The sequence below is a fragment of the Perca flavescens genome, chromosome 24, assembly GCF_004354835.1.
Source record: "Perca flavescens isolate YP-PL-M2 chromosome 24, PFLA_1.0, whole genome shotgun sequence".
NCBI classification, from domain to species: Eukaryota; Metazoa; Chordata; class Actinopteri; order Perciformes; family Percidae; genus Perca; species Perca flavescens.
The window spans coordinates 14,925,810-14,942,070 of NC_041354.1; the positions used below are offsets into that span (position 1 = coordinate 14,925,810).

Below are 16,261 nucleotides of genomic sequence, written 5' to 3' on the forward strand. Positions count from 1 at the left end.
TCCACATGTATGATATTGAAGGCACCCAACAATCACAAAGTAGATACGATGAAAAAGCACATGCTAACTTTACATGGGTTAACAATGAAGATGCTCACAAAAGGTGGGGCTGTACTCACAATTCTGTATCTTGCGCATATTCGTGTGACCTGAAATACAAAGAATTGCTAGGTTCTCTTTTTCCCAATATCATGTTTCCGACATTAGTTCCAAAGGTGGAACTGCCTAGTTGTCGTTGTTTGGTTTTGTCAGCTCTCGTGCCGCCACATATAAGTTTAAATAGTTTAAAGTACTGCACATTTTATATTTATTTCTTCCTATGCCCGTTTAACTCTGTATGCTCAGGTTAAACGATACACAATTCACAATTTCCTGCATGTTTCTTGATAATCAAATCCACGGACCTATTTGGGAAAATAGGGGTCCAGGAGGGTCTTTAATGTAGACTGTCCTCATCACCAGCGGGTGGCAGCAATGCAGTAACACTGCCTAGTCTGCCCGAAATGGACAAAAGAAGAAGAACACTGACGGAATTCAAGAAGAAGAAGAAGAAGACGGTTCGCATTTTACGGACCTAAACACCGGAACAGTCAGCAGAGAGAAGTCGTAAGTTGGATCCCAATAACGGCAGAAAACCCGAGCGGTTACTTTGTTCATCAGAGATGGACCGACACCGGAAACGGCTGGAGGTGGTTTTAAAACCGAAAAAGAACCTGCGAGTTGAAGGTTTGTTTTCTTTTCTACTGCTCTGCTAGTGATGCTAAGCTAACGTCAGCCGAACCATTCAATACGCAGGCTCTTTAGCCGGTGTTTCGGTTTAACGAGAGACCATGTTAACTGGCGACCGTCAGCCGAATGCGTCTGTTGTATACAACAAGCACGGTAAGCACATCTTACCGTGGACAAACATACGAGACATGTGCATGTTTTCCTTTCTGAGCAAGAGCAACTTGTCAGTTAGTTGTATGCAGTGCGGTGTGGTCACAACTTGATATGGTTGCTTCCTAATTTTAACAGACTCCGTGTAATCTTTGACTTCATATGATGGCATGCCCACCAGCTAGTGATGCGACGTGATGGTGCAATGGGTTAGACAGTTGAGCTCAGTGTTACTTAGTTTCCCACAATGGCACGAGTTCGAATTCAGGTTGTTTTATTTATTTATTTTCTACTTTTTAAAAGAGCTAAATAGTTTTCTACGTGACTTGTTTACTTAAACAGGCTCTGAAGACGAATAGGTGTATTAAATATAACCTATTATAGACGTTATAACAGGAAGAGCAACGCTGTCTTCCTGTTTTCCTTAACCGCAAGCCACATTCGAAACGCGACTGACAAGTTTCCTCAGACAAGACTCCAAAGACAAGTCAGAGAGGTAACGTAAACCTCGTTATGTTTTAACATTTAAATGCCAACTTAACAAAAAGGCATTCACGCGGACAGCTACGTATTCTTTTCCCGTTTTCAGCAGCTGTCGTCACTGCGACAACAACCGACGCATTTGGCTGAAGGTCGCCAGTTTACATGGTCCCTCGTTAAACTGAAACACTGGAGCTAGATCCTGAAGCTAATGTGTTCATGTTATATATATATATATATATATATATATATATATATATATATATATATATATATATATATATATATAATTTATATATATATATATATATATCTCTTTATGTATATATATATATATATATATATATATATATATATATATATATATATATATATATTTATATGTGTGTATGTATATATGTGTGTATGTATAAGTGTATAAAATAGTGAAAGAAGCAGCTGTGAATGGTTTCAGTTAAAGTGTCGTCATGTTACAGGACTTTGCGCAACCGCCACAAGATGGCGTGCTGATAGTGCGTGCGCCGTTTTGGACTGAATGCTCCCCTGTGTCACAGGTTACGATCGAATAGTCAATTTTGCTTAGGATCGTTCGTAATGGATTACAGGGCCCCGGAAGTAGTTAGGTGGGAGCCGTGATAAGAGCCGTTCTAAATGTCTAAGTCATAAGGTAAGGTACTTCAATGCTTCCTTTGTTACCTCCTTTAGCATAGGATACACTGGACCATCCGTTACGAAAGGGAATGGGATAATTGCCGTTAGGTCTGCACGATATTGGAAAAAACTGACATTGCGATATTCTTTTTCCCTGCGATAAATATTGTGATATGAAAAAAAGACTCATTTTTATAAGATGACATAATTGATGACTATTTAGAAATACTAAATCATTCTCGACTAATTTTCTTATGTTAACGATTCTTTGTTGAACTTTTAATGCTTTACAAAAACCAAAGCAAGTTAGCGCTGTGACTACTCTTCTGAAGTGATTTTGGAGAGGGAAATTAGGAAGAAATACACTTGTTGATTGACATGACACCATTGTATTCATATAATACTATCAATCCAGGCTAAAGTGAATGATATTAATGCATGCATGTTGCTTCTTCTAAATTTCATGTTGTGGTTGACTAGTGGGGGCCTGCTTTGGTTGTTTGATAAATTGATCAACATTGATTGTGATTGTTGGATGGCTGTGCATGTAGACCTGCATTGCATACACTTGCAACAAACTGTGTATCCAAGAGCATGAACGTTAAGCTAACAAACTTCCCCGGGGATTTGTGCTGTTATTTTTCTAATCTGTAAATAACAACTTCTTTGCTAACATGAGTTAAGGTCCTAAGGGGTATGACTAGAGGTCAACCGATAGTGGATTTTACCGATAGTTAGGTTGGGCCGTATTTGCCGATAACCGATTAATCGACCGATAGTATTTAGAATTGATACTGGATAAAACAGTTGACAAAATACATACATTCTTTCAAAAAAAGTTCAGACGCTTTTGCCAATAATCATGTCATATTTATTGATATTACACCCACAGCAATGCTACACAAGCATGTGTGTTGTCTAAAACAGTTCTCCTACATATTTGGAGTCATCCAGTGCAAAAATAAACATAATGAGCATTATAATTCATATAAAGGACAAACTGTTTACATTTTTTCAAAAAGGCCCAAAATGCCAAATCTCAAAACAGTGATGCCATTCTTCTCTGTAGAACGGTTTAGAACTAGCCTGATGTGGTCCTACTCAGATTCTACTCAGAATGTGAGTCGGGCTGTGATTATGGGGCGTGTTCCAACAGAACCAGGAAAAAAAATGCCTCTGCAGTCATTGGATAGACCTACAACCAATCAGAGCAATGGAACTCAACACTATCGTCTCCATAGCAACCACTCTTTGCACAATGCATTCATTCTAACTTCCGACTTTTAGACTTTTTTGAAGCTGGATATATCATTTGTTGCGTTTTTCACGGCTTTGTTCTAGCGCCAGCGCTCCCTCTCTTCAGTCTCTCTCTATGTCTCTCCACCATATAACGCTCCCTCTTTTCAGTCTCTCTCTATGTCTCTCCACCATATAATGCTCTCTCTCTCCAGTCTCTTTCTATCTCGCTCCACCATATGACGCTAGTACCGTGCTTTCGGGCAGTTGTTGATGCTCCTCCGCTGAGGATTTTAAAATGAATGCGCTGTTGATTCTACACATCTTAATTCTCCAGCGGCAGCCACTAGACGGATCGTGGACGATTTGGGTCGGACTTGCGTTCATTTTTGTCAGTGTTTAACCGCTTGAGGTTAGTTAGCCTACTGCTAATGTTTAGCGTCACCTCAGCCTCGAAAGCAAACAAACACATACTGTTGTGCTGTTCTTTCTCTACTAATGCAGCCTCTATTCAACAAATGAATAACTTTATAATGATATGACAAACCTTTTTGCTGTGGATGCTTTAAACGCGCATCTGATGTCAGCCATCTCACAGCATGTGCTCTCCGTGCAGCGTGCAGTAACACGTGTCGAAAATAAACAACAAGAGGTATCATTGATGTTTTTATTTTGCCTCTAGAGGCCGCTATTGTAACGCATGATGCCAGCAGACCCTTCTCAGCTCTCGTGTACTGTGTAATGAATGACAGCATGCGCTTCTCAGCCGCTCCAGCAACGGACGCAACCAGGAAAAACTATCGGCATGGATTTTTTGCCGATAACGATAGTTCCACCAATCAACTATCGGTGCCGAGTAATCGGCAAGACCGATGAATCGGTCGACCTCTAGTTATGACTAATGGTAATTGATGATTTTGTTTAGAGGTGGCAAATTGTAATTATAGTAATTAAGTGATTATTGATTACTCTATCTGTAAAGTGTCCTGACATAACTGTTGTTATGATTTGATACTATAAATAAAATTGAATTAAATTGGTCGGACCGTTAAGCTAAAGTTATGCCAGTGGCAACGGTCACTTGTTGCCATAGCAACTCTAAACATCCTGGGCTGTAGCTGTCTCACTCCAGATAAATTAAACTTACTCGGTTTACTTGTGTTATAACCATAGAGGTATTAATTTCATTTCTATGGTTATTACATTATCTGGGACACATAACAGTGACATAACAATTGCGACGGGTTTATGTCATATCTCCAGAGTGCCATAAGAACATGCTCACAAGCAAATTGTATCATTTCACACATGTTTTGAGTTTTACAGGCAGCTAAAATATTAAGGCAAGCCGAGGCAGCTTTATTTGTATAGCACATTTCAGCAACAGGGCAATTCAAAGTGCTTTACATAAAACATTAAAGAGCAGTTAGAAAACAATTAAAAAAACAATAATAAACAAATGAAAAACATTAAAAGACGAGCATAAAATTGATAGTGCAGTATAAGAATAAAAGTTACAGTGCAGTATAAGAAATTAAAGTAAATAAAATAGATTATTTAAAGAAAAGCAACATCAAAAAGATAGGTCTTTAGCTTAGATTTAAAAGAACAGAGTTGCAGCTGACCTACAGGTTTCTGGGAGTTTGTTCCAAATATGTGAGGTCTGGGTGGGTCATAATGTAGTAGCAGATCAGAAATGTATTTTGGCCCTAAACCGTTTAGTGATTTATAAACCAGTAAAAGTATTTTGAAATCAATTCTTTGAGGCACTGGAAGCAAGTGTAGAGACTTCAGTACTGGAGTGATGTGATCCACTTTCTTGGTTTTAGTGAGGACTCGAGCAGCAGCGTTCTGAATCAGCTGCAGCTGTCTGATTGATTTTTTAGGGAGACCTGTAAAGACACCGTTACAGTAGTTAAGTCTACTGAAGATAAAAGCATGACAAGTTTTTCCAGATCCTGCTGAGACATAAGTCCTTTAACCCTTGATATATTTTTAAGGTGATAATAGGCTGATTTTTTAATTATGTTAATGTGGCTTTTAAAATTTAGGTCTGAGTCCATGACTACACCAAGATTTCTTGCGTTGTCTGTTGTTTTTAACATTGTCGTTTGAAGCTGAGCGCTGACTTTCAATCGTTCCTCTTTTGCTCCAAAAACAACCACCTCCCTTTTTTCTTTATTTAATTTAAGAAAGTTCTGGGACATCCAATCATTAATCTGTTCAATGCACATATTTAATTGTTGTATTGGGCTATAGTTCCCTGGTGATAAGGTTATGTAAATTTGTGTGTCATCCGCATAACTATGGTAACTTATTTTGTTGTTTTCCATAATCTGAGCCAGTGGAAGCATGTAGATGTTGAACAGAAGAGTAGGCCTGTTGCGATGGTCAATAAATCGAGTTATCGCATGATTAAAAAAAAATGAGCTCGATAATTTCCATTTGCATGCTTGTTTATTTTCCTCATCTCTTCCTCTCTTTCTCTAGCAAAGAGACTGAAGGACCACTCTTGGTTCCTTAGCGTAACGAGGAGTGAACCCTCTTGTCAGTCGCATGGTCTTTGTGTGGGCGGTAGGCTACTCCAGGCGGAGAGAGAGAGAGAGTTGGAGCAGGGTTTCCTGCAGCACTTTGCAGTTAAGGCGCCGTCAAAAAAAAAAAAAAGTATATGAGCGACATCCACCGTGTTACTCGGCGTCCCGTTTTCTCCCTTTCATTCCAAACCACACAGCTGACAACCTGCAGGTGGAGACTGTGGAGACGGGCTCGGACATACACATAGGGTACTAGATACATATAGGGTACTAGGCTCGGACATACACGCCGCTGGACTCGTCAGTCTCGCAAGCGGTTTCAGGAAAGTGGCTACATGTGTCCGACAATGCACAGAACATTAACGGTACTAGCCTACAGCTGTCCGCGGACACGGAGTGTGGAAAGTATGTCTGCGTGTGCGTGTGTGCGTGTGCGTGTGCGTGTGCGTGTGCGTGTCGGCCCGCACCCACGAAGCTCCGACCTGCAGAGGAGCAGAAGCCGCACCTTCGCCAAAATGAAGACTGAAAAACAGAACTATTTTGGTACATTTACTCGCCACGTGGCAGATAGCCATACATATAGATTTTATTTATTAATTATATATTATTTAAATGTAATATTTAGTGTTAAATAATTGTAAAATGTAGTACAGAGTCTCTAGTCTGAGAACTTACGTGTCACAAATGGCAATTCCACAACTGTACATCAGCGTGAAAGACGACATACCAAAGGAGATCAAAGACATATTGTGGATATTCAAAATGTCTTCCAGTTCCAGTGTTAAATATTCTTTAGAAATAAAAGTGTATTGATCTTTGAAAAGGTGTACCTGTAGTAGTATTATTATTATTATTATTATTATGACATTATCATTATATTAGATGCAAATGGTCTCTCGATGACAATATTATCGTTTATCGCAATAATTTCTGGGACAATTTATCGTCCAGCAAAATTTGTTATCGTGACAGGCCTACAGAAGAGGCCCCAGAACTGAGCCTTGGGGAACTCCGAACGTCATATTTGTATGCTCAGATGTATAATTACCTACAAAGTAGTCCCTATTCTTTAAATAGGATTCAAACCACTTTAGTACTGAGCCAGAAAGACCAACCCAGTTTTCCAATCGGTCAAGCAATATGTCATGGTCTACCGTATCAAATGCAGCACTGAGATCAAGTAATACTAAGACTGAAATTTTGCCACTATTTGTGTTTAAGTGGATGTCCTTAAAGACTTTAACAAGAGCCGTCTCAGTGCTGTGGTGTGGTCGAACACCTGACTGGAAGGCATCAAAACTGTTGTTTAGCGATAAGAAAAGGTTGAGTTGTTGAAAAACCACTTTTTCTATGATAAATCTAAAATGGATAAAGATAAAAATGGAAGGTTTGATATTGGCCTATAGTAGCTCATTAGTGTCGTGTCTAGATTGTTCTTTTTTAGGAGAGGCTTGATGACTGCAGTTTTCACGGCCTGTGGGAAGATACCGGAGAGCAGAGATGTGTTTACAATCTGTAGATCAGAAGCCAAACAATTTGAAACATTTTTGAAAACACCCGTTGGTAGAATATCAAGGCAACAGGAGGAGGTTTTCAGATGTTGTATAATGTCGTCCAGGTTTTTAAGGTTGATCGTATGAAATTGTGTCATGTTGGAATTTGTTTTGCGTGCACACTGTGACAACTCATATGGAAGCACTGACTGTTTGTCTAATTTTCTGAATTTTGTCTGTGAAGAAGGAGGCAAAGTCATTGCAAGCCTTGGTAGAAACCGTTCAGATGCTATTGGTACTGGAGGGTTTGTTAATCTATCAACAGTAGCAAACAAAGCACGTGAATTATTATTGTTTCTGGCAATAATGTCAGAAAAAAGGACCGCCTTGCATTCCTTAGTTCCATATTATAAATGCGAAGTCTCTCTTTATAAGTGTTTTAATGGACCTGGAGATTAGATTTTTGCCAACTGCGTTCAGCTTTTCAACACTCTTTTTTTTCTGTTCTCACAACTATAAAAAGATCTTACCAGAGACAGCTTTGACCTTAGTGGGAGCAATACTGGGGGTTGTCAACATGAATGTTGAAATCACCAGCAATAATTACATGGTCAAAGTTAATACAGATTATATACAGCAGTTCAGTAAAGTCGTCAAAGAAGGATGCACAGTATTTAGGTGGCCTGTAGATATTTAGAAGTAGAGCTTGAGGGGAGGATCTTAGCTGAAGAGCCACATATTCAAAAGAAGCAAGATTTCCGTAAGATATTTGCGTACATTGGAATGAGTCATTAAACAAAATGGCGACTTCACCTCCTTTCTTATTCACTCTATTCTCACTCATAAAACTGAAGTTAGGGGGGGCTGACTCAATGAGAACAGTAGCACTGTTATTATGGTCCAACCAGGTTTCAGTTAAAAACATAAATTCAAGATTGTGGTTGATAATAAAATCATTGATTAAAAATGATTGTCCCGCCAAAGACATAACGTTTAGTAGGGCTAGGGTTAGTGCATTTTCATTTTTTGGGACAGACTGTGGCTGACGAGGAATGGATGCTAAATTTGCAAAGTTTGCAGTTACGTGCTTATTCACCATTCTTTTTCTATTACCTATCACAACATAAATTGTGGAAGAATCTAATACGCAGGGCCCAGGCTTGTCTTGGAAAAAGTCACGAGTGCTACTAGGCATGCAGCCTGGACCCGGCCCATATCAGTTCATTCTTGCTGCATTTTGCACACAAGCATCCTTCATCAGTTTGGGGAGAAGGAGTTAACTGCCGTCCTTGAGGGGGCAGAGGTGCCTGGCGTTTTACGATGGGAGAAGGAAGGGGGGCATACTTGGTTCCAGCATTTACCAGCTGCTTCATCTGGTCAGTGACCTCCAACATGGGGATGGGGGAAAGAGGGGAGAGCGATGTATCCTTAAAGAGTTCCTCAAAGCTGTCGTGGTTGTCAAAGGGGTTTGAGGAGTGTTGGACGGGTGAGAAGGGGTGTTGAGATTTCTCATCTTCGGTCTTTGGTCTCCTATGGTCAAATCTTTGCTCAGGTGGGGGCTGTGGTGGCTCACTGCCGCACTTTGTTGTGTTTTTCTCTTGTTTTGGTTCATCTTGTCTCGTGTCCTTGGCCAAGGGAGCAGATGTGTGGCGCAAAAAGTAAAGTAGGCTAGAGGTGAACAGCTTTACTCCTGGCTTGTTAAGGAATAGTCAATCTGCTTTAAAAAGATGTCTGCAGCCACAGAAAATGTTAAAATTGTCAATGAACTGCATAGAATGGTTTTTGGTACATGCAGTTGAAAGCCATCTGTTCAGTGCCAACAGTCTGCCGAAACTCTCAGCTCCTCCTCTGACTGGCGGTATAGGGCCACTGACAAACACCTTTGCGTTTAGGGAGCTGACTGTGTTCAGCAGATTCATAAAGTCACGATTCAGCACTTCAGACTTTTGCTTTACAACATCATTTGACCCTATATGCAGTATAATGTTCTTCACCGTTGGGTGTGCTGCTACAATATCTGGGATTCTTTGGGCCAAGTCAGACACCATGTCTTTGGGAAAACGGAGTATTTTGGTGTTTTTACTGCTTTTTATATCTTTCACAGCAGAGTCACCCACAATCAGAGTTTGGGGCCCAGTCATTAGCTTTCCTTGTAGCTTTTCACTTTTAGAATTGCTCTCAGTCCTTACCCTGCTGTGTGACGATGAGACGTAATCCAGGTCATGTCCAGGGTCCTGCAGCAGAGGAGCAAATCTGTTCTTCACCTGCACACTCAGTTGTTGGGGAGGCACTTTGTTGCTGATTTTCCCTTTTGCAGCTGTCCACAACCGTGTCCTGCTAAGTACAGGGGTTGAAGAGGCGCTCTGACTGGATGATAATGCAGGCCAGCCGGTCGTATCACAAATCTCAGGGCGCTGTGTCCTGCCCGTTAGTCGTCCTCCCATTTCCCAGGAAAATGATTTACTCTTAGGCTTTGCACCAAAAGAGTTACAGGGAGGACTGCCACTTGTTGATTTATTATCCGTTCCACAGCCCTCCTGTTTCTTTGTGGTCTTGCTGGTGCTAGTTAGCCGTGTGTTAGCATGCTTTTGTCCATTGTTTTGGGTCACTGGTAAAGTGGTGTCATTTCCACATGATCCGTTCACTTCCATATTTACTTCTAAACGGTAAATTTTGGTTTCCAGAACTGCAATCTTCTGAAGGAGTTTGTAGTAGTCCTCTATGGAGAAGGGTGGCATCTTGCTGCTAATTAGCTTTAGCTACAGTCACTTTAGGACAGGCTTAAGCTATTAGTAGGCCACGCTCACGCAGAAAAATTTTCAAATATGACATAGCCTACGTCTACAAAAAATGTATAGTCCAGTGATTTATAAGTATCCAAGAGTCGCTGTTCATAGTTTCTCTCAGAGGAAAAGCAAGATTATCAGCAGAAATATGCAAGCAGAAGCAGGAGCAAGCAATAGAGCGTCTGCACTCTTAGAAAGTTTTCCTTTTTTTTTTTTTAAAACAAAACCTAGGGAGAGTGTCAGTTTTGCGAGCGTTCAAGGGCATACACGCTCTTGCAGGCAAACTCCTCTCGAAGTTGATTTCTGCCTGCCAAATGAAGCCAACTTTTGACATTTTGGGGCGGAAACCAAGGAGTCATTGGCCCTCCTATGATTGGTCCCGTTCAAGGTGCTCTCATCCATAGACCTCCCTTTGCCTATCGTTATCTTGATATCATCGATATCATTCAGGAAGCACAACGATGCAAGTGTGAAAAAATATATTTTTGAATTTGACTGAAAGAGACAACATTTTGAATTGTTACAGCTCTAAATGCCAAACAAATTCAAACCCCCCCTTTAAGAATATTCAGCCCCCAGAGTGATGTAACACATTATCTGCTAACTAGATGAAATATAGCAGAAACAATGTTAGCTAGGAGTTTACTTGTGGTGGGTGGCACAGGATGTGAAAGCGCGCCACGTGATGGCTAGGTTCAGTAATGAACTTGTCAAATGAAGGTGAAAACAATGACTACATAACATCAGATAATCTCAAAATAAATAACTATTTACATATTAAACAAATTAGACTAAAGGATGATACAAACGCAGATGAAAATATTGGGACACTACGCTGCATCTGTCACAATTTTAGGGTAGGGCTGCACGATAATGATAATTACTTGCAATAAAATGAACATATTAAAATGTGCTCCGTTCTGCCTTTCTGCTGCTTAGTATTCTGCTAAAATACAACAAATTTGGATTTTAAATGGAAAATCCACCAAAATGAGCATTTGATTTCAAATATCAAAAGCAGTATCTATGATTCTCCTAGTATTTTTTTCTCTCCATCCCTGCCTGCTTGCACCTGTCTGAAAATGACACACTGACCTGACCAGTTGTAGCATGCAGGTAGTAGCATGCAACAAAAGACACAAGGTAACGTTGGCTTACGTGTAGCCTCCAGCTGCACCCTTTGAAACACCATGACCACTGCGGGTGTAAAGTGAAACAACAGAACTGGACAATCCTCATAGCCTTCCCCTGTGAGTTATGAAAACAAACAATGAATGGTAAAGCCTGTTGGCTCCAACTGGACTTCATAGTGCATTCAGGTGCCCTTCTGTAAACTTATGGTGCATTCTTGTGCTCTTTGTTATTGTGAGCAGATTTGGAGATTCATGACACTGGTCCTTATGACCTGCAAAGTTTAGCGAATGTTCACATGAATCACTGTGTTTCACTGTGTTTGTGTTTCAGCTTTACCTTCAGATGTCCAGAAAGTGATTGTTGGTGAAGAACATCAGCAGGAGTGGAGCTTTGGCTTGGACCAGGAGGACACAAAGCCCCTACACATTAAAGAGGAACAGGATGAACTCTGGACCAGTCAGGATGTAGAGCAGCTTCAAGGGCTGGAGGAGGCTTATATCTCCAAATTCCCACCCACTATTGTCCCTGTGAAGAGTGAAGATGATGAAGAGGTACCTTGGTTCTCACAGCTTCATCAAAGACAAACTGTAGAGCTGAAAACAGAAGCTGATGGAGAGGACTGTGGAGGAACAGACCAAGCCATGAAATCTGATCCAGATACACATTTACAACCAGATACTGATGACAAAACTGGAGACTTGTCTGAACTGGAGACTGATGAGAGTGATTGGAAGGAGACCATAGAACTTAAGTCAGGATTAAACTCTCTGAATAATGATGAAGTCCCTGTCAGTGATTCCAAATGTAGTACTAGCGAAAAAGAGTGTGGGAAAAGGTTTGACACCAGTGGACATCTGAAGAGACAGAGTAGATCTCATACAGGAGAAAAACTGTTTAGTTGCTCAGTCTGTAAGAAAGCTTTTATAAAGAGTGGACATTTAAAGGGACACATGAGAATCCACACAGGAGAGAAACCATTTAGCTGCTCCATCTGTAAGAAAGCATTTACAGAGAGTGGCAGTTTAAATAGACACATTCGAATCCACACAGGGGAGAAACCATTTAGATGCACTATCTGCAAGAAAGCTTTCATTGAGAGTGGACATCTGACGATTCACATGAGAGTCCACACAGGAGAGAAACCATTTAGCTGCACAGTCTGTAAGAAAACGTTCACAGTGAGTGGACATTTACAGACACACATGAGAATCCACACAGGAGAGAAACCATTTACCTGCTCAGTCTGTAAAAAATCTTTTACAGTGAGTGGACATTTAAAGGCACACATGAGAATCCACACCGGGGAGAAACCATTTAGCTGCTCAGTCTGTAAGAAAGCTTTTGCAGAGAGTGGAAATTTACAGGCACACATGAGAAGCCACACAGGAGAGAACCATTCAGCTGCTCAGTTTGTAACAAAGCTTTTAGAAAAAGTGCCAGTTTACAGACACACATGATAATCCACACAGGAGAGAAACCATTTAGCTGTGTGGAGTGGAGCTCCAGTATGGAACACCAGCAGAGAACCTCAGTCATGTTTGAACACTCAAAAAATGAATGAGTCTCTTAAGGTTACATGATATGTAATGCTGTCTGGGTCATGAAACGGTCTCAAATACATTCATTAAAATGTTAAGCTTTAACATTTCTTAAATAAGATTTTGACAGGTTTTAAAAATTGATTGGATTAAGAAGTTAATCTTACTGTGGGGTTCCATGGGACTATATAGTATGAAGGAAATGACTGATTTTGTTCTTGGCTCTTCCTTAACTTCAGAAGAAGAAACGACTCTACTACATCTCTCCGCAGGTGGTCCAGATCAGCTCTCTGTTAAAGCATGGCCTACTGAAAGTAGCCTGACACAGAAATTCTTCTCCAGCTGATGACACGAGTGTCAGTGCTTAGAGTAAACCAGTTGGTATCACGGACTTGGACAAATTCTGCCAGCTAACCGGAAACAACTGAAGAACAAAAGAACTTGGCACCAAGTCAACTACGAGGACTGAAGCTACCGGCTTCCTCCAGCCTGCACGATTGGAATACAGCACAACAGAGACTGCATAACAACTGCAGAGCAATAGTAATATCATAGCAGCAGCGGCTAAGCAAATCTGTAAACTGTTTAACTTCTGTTAATGTAGATTTATTGATTTGATTTAATGCCATCCAGACCTATATTGTTGTAATGTTTGTTTAGTCAAGTTATTGGATAGCCACACTGCTAAGTTCATGTTAGTTTGGGCTACACAATGACACATAGTCATGCACATCTGTTAAGGAAAAACCATAGACTGTATATTAGTGGACAAAACATCCAGTTCGGCGAAGTGCTGCAAATGCGGAAGTGCCTTAAACCTGCATTCTATCTGAATTCCAGCAGGGGGCGACACGTGTGGTTGCAAAAGGAGGTCGGTTTCTGTAGAAGTCTATGAGAAAGTGACCCACTTCTCACATGATTTATTACCTCCGTAAACATTTTCATGAGTTTATGGCCTCAATCGCTAGTTTTAAGTCTTCTGCAACACAGGATAAAATCGGCGATAAAGCAGGGGGTGTTTTAGGGCGTGGCTATGATGTGATTGCCAGTGAAATTGTGTAACCTAACGTGGTCAGGTAAAAACATTCTTCACACAAAACATTCCCGTATCATACAGTTGTCTACGCTCCTTGAATCTGTAGAGAGACAAACCTCATTATATATGAACAGGTTTGGTTATTACTATTAATATAATTTCGCATTTTCCACTGGGCACATCTGTGCTGCGTTCCAGTTTTGATCTGTCCTCCGCCACACGCCATACCACACCGGGAGCGTCTGAAAAGTGGAATGTCTTGACTGCCCGGCTCGCATGTTATATTGTCTCTAATTTGTACTTAACAGAACAATTGTGTTTATTAAGCTAGTATCTACCTTCCACTCCAGGCACTCCTACAGTTAAACTCCATGCCTTCCTTTTTCTGGCGATGTCCTTTTTAAATAAGAACTGTGATCTCCTATGGAGCCGTTTTGATGCTAACAAGCCATCACCCCCCGTTAACATCCCCTTGACTGCCATTCATTTTGGCATCCCTTTGACAGCGAACAACTTTACAGCTGAAGCGTTTAAAGACTCTATTTGTCAATTGTTTATTTCTAAAGAAACACGACAATGTACGAAAGGCTCTATTATCTTGTATCTCACGTTATGGCTCCATAGCAGACGTTTTTGTAAAAATAGGCTAACGATTGTGTCATAACTATGCGACTTACTGTCGCATAGTAGAGGAATTACCGTACAGTACAGGAGAAGCTCGCAGGCAGTTTCGACTTACATTAGCTGTTTAGTTTAATTACTAATGTTAACAAGCATTTTATTTAGCAATAATTAGCCTGTGCCTATGTTATCTCCTTACATATACCTACGCTCTCCGTCTCTGCAAGATTGGGAATGATTGAGGTTCCGCTTGGCACAGCTACCAGAAGACTTACATCTTTCAGACAGGTTGCTCACGTCACATTTACGTCGGCAAGCTCCGTTTGCAGCTGCGCAGTAACGCTCAGCCATCACCGGTAAAGCGCTTCTAATAGCCTTCACTGGTCTCCGTCCAGAGCAACGGGATCTGTTGGTCAATTTATTTTACTGTCTACGGGCAGAATGGCCCATGGCTCGCGTGAAACTAGACCTGGCACGTATCTTTAGTGGAGCAGAGAGCCACTTCTGGGACGCGTTGTGGCGAGGCTGGTGGAATATCAAGCATTGACTCGAATGGCTATGTTTGCTCGCGGGGCTGCGGAGCATCCAGAACACAGTGCAGACTTGCCCAATGGAAAATAGGGGTTAGACTGGCCGAGTATTCTCGTCCCCTGACCTGTGACCTATGACTGACCTGACGTTGTCTAAGCTTTCCCTTTGTCTCATCTAGGGCCGTTTCTAGGACTTGAGGAAGTTCAGGGTTTAGCCCGATTCTGTTTAAATAAACTGAATGCAATGCAAAACCATGATTTACTTGCCCAGCTTGATAATAGCCAGTGTATGTTCAGTTTGTAGAAGTTAGTTAGATTGCACCAACGTTTGCCCTAATCACAGCTGGCTCGGCAACCCAAAGCCATAGGTGTTTCCAGATTTGTGGGGTGACTTATGATGTGGGGGTTGTGGGGGGTCCTCTGCCATAAAATTTGTGCATTAAACAATTTCCTGCATTCTAATGAATTTGTATGCATGCACCTATTTCTACCTTTTTCTGAATCAATTTGTGCTGGAAATATCTTCATGTAAAGTGAAACATAGGTAATATATAATGCAGTAAGGTTCTGACATTCTGTATTTCTTTTCAAATAGTTATCCTCCTGTAGATCGACTTTTCTAACTATATCTGGAGACAAAGATAACATAACTGGAACTTCAAACAAAACCGTTAGTATTGCGCTCCTAATCTTTGTGCTGCCTACATTTAAAATTACATTCGGGGCTAACGCTGAAGGCCAGAAAAAATGACCTGCCGACACCGATGGTCTCATCATACTACAATACATGGTATTTCTGTAAATTCCACCACAACATCCTCCTTCTACACACACTTTATTGTAAGCAAATCTCCCTGCCTTACAGCTTTTGATTTGACTCCGACATAGAACATGCCACGAGAAGACTCAAGCATACCTTTTAAATGTTCTCTGTCTGGGCCATACTAATGTTTCTGGATGTGTTGTATGGCTTTCCCCACCAGGTTGTGCCTTTGGGTAAGGTAGAAACTTTTGAAGCACAAGTATTAGCAGTGTGGTTCTGTATCTTCTAATACATAGGGTGAGATCTGAAATAAAGCTTCAGTCAACAAAGTCTTTTAAGTATTTATTCTTTATGCAAAGAAGGTTCAGTTCATCAAAAATAAAGAAATCACTCACTTATTAAACCTCTTGAGGTAGGTGATGAGCCAGCTCCCAAGGCCAAGAAGGAACAGGGAGGTAGAGAGAGCCAGTTTACCAGTTTTTGTACAGCTAAAAGCCACATTTAGCATTAGGAACATTAGTTTTGCTGGAAAGCGTTAGCCAGCGATGAAAGTTCTCCATCGCTAGACTGATTTCCGTCA

The 16,261-nt window shown here is 40.9% G+C and overlaps 1 protein-coding gene across 2 annotated transcripts; it reads left to right on the forward strand.

Moving 5' to 3' along the window:
- Positions 1-556: 556 nt before the first annotated feature.
- Positions 557-13,537, forward strand: LOC114550731 (zinc finger protein 699-like). Of its 2 annotated transcripts, none has more exons than XM_028571522.1 (3): positions 557-726; positions 11,524-12,371; positions 13,004-13,537. In XM_028571522.1, exons 1-3 carry the CDS (start codon positions 663-665, stop codon positions 13,052-13,054), a joined length of 963 nt encoding a protein of 320 aa, XP_028427323.1. In that variant the 5' UTR covers positions 557-662; the 3' UTR covers positions 13,055-13,537. The 2 variants fall into 2 exon arrangements, with proteins under 2 accessions (XP_028427323.1, XP_028427322.1); XM_028571521.1 differs by having other exon boundaries at positions 11,524-12,354.
- Positions 13,538-16,261: the final 2,724 nt, after the last annotated feature.

Coding starts and splice junctions, on each gene's coding strand:
- LOC114550731 (XM_028571521.1), top strand. CDS start 663: ATGGACCGACACCGGAAACGGCTGGAGGTGGTTTTAAAACCGAAAAAG. Junction 727..11,523: donor AAAGAACCTGCGAGTTGAAG/GTTTGTTTTCTT, acceptor TTTGTGTTTCAG/CTTTACCTTCAGATGTCCAG. Junction 12,355..13,003: donor ACCATTTAGCTGCACAGTCT/GTAAGAAAACGT, acceptor ATCTCTCCGCAG/GTGGTCCAGATCAGCTCTCT.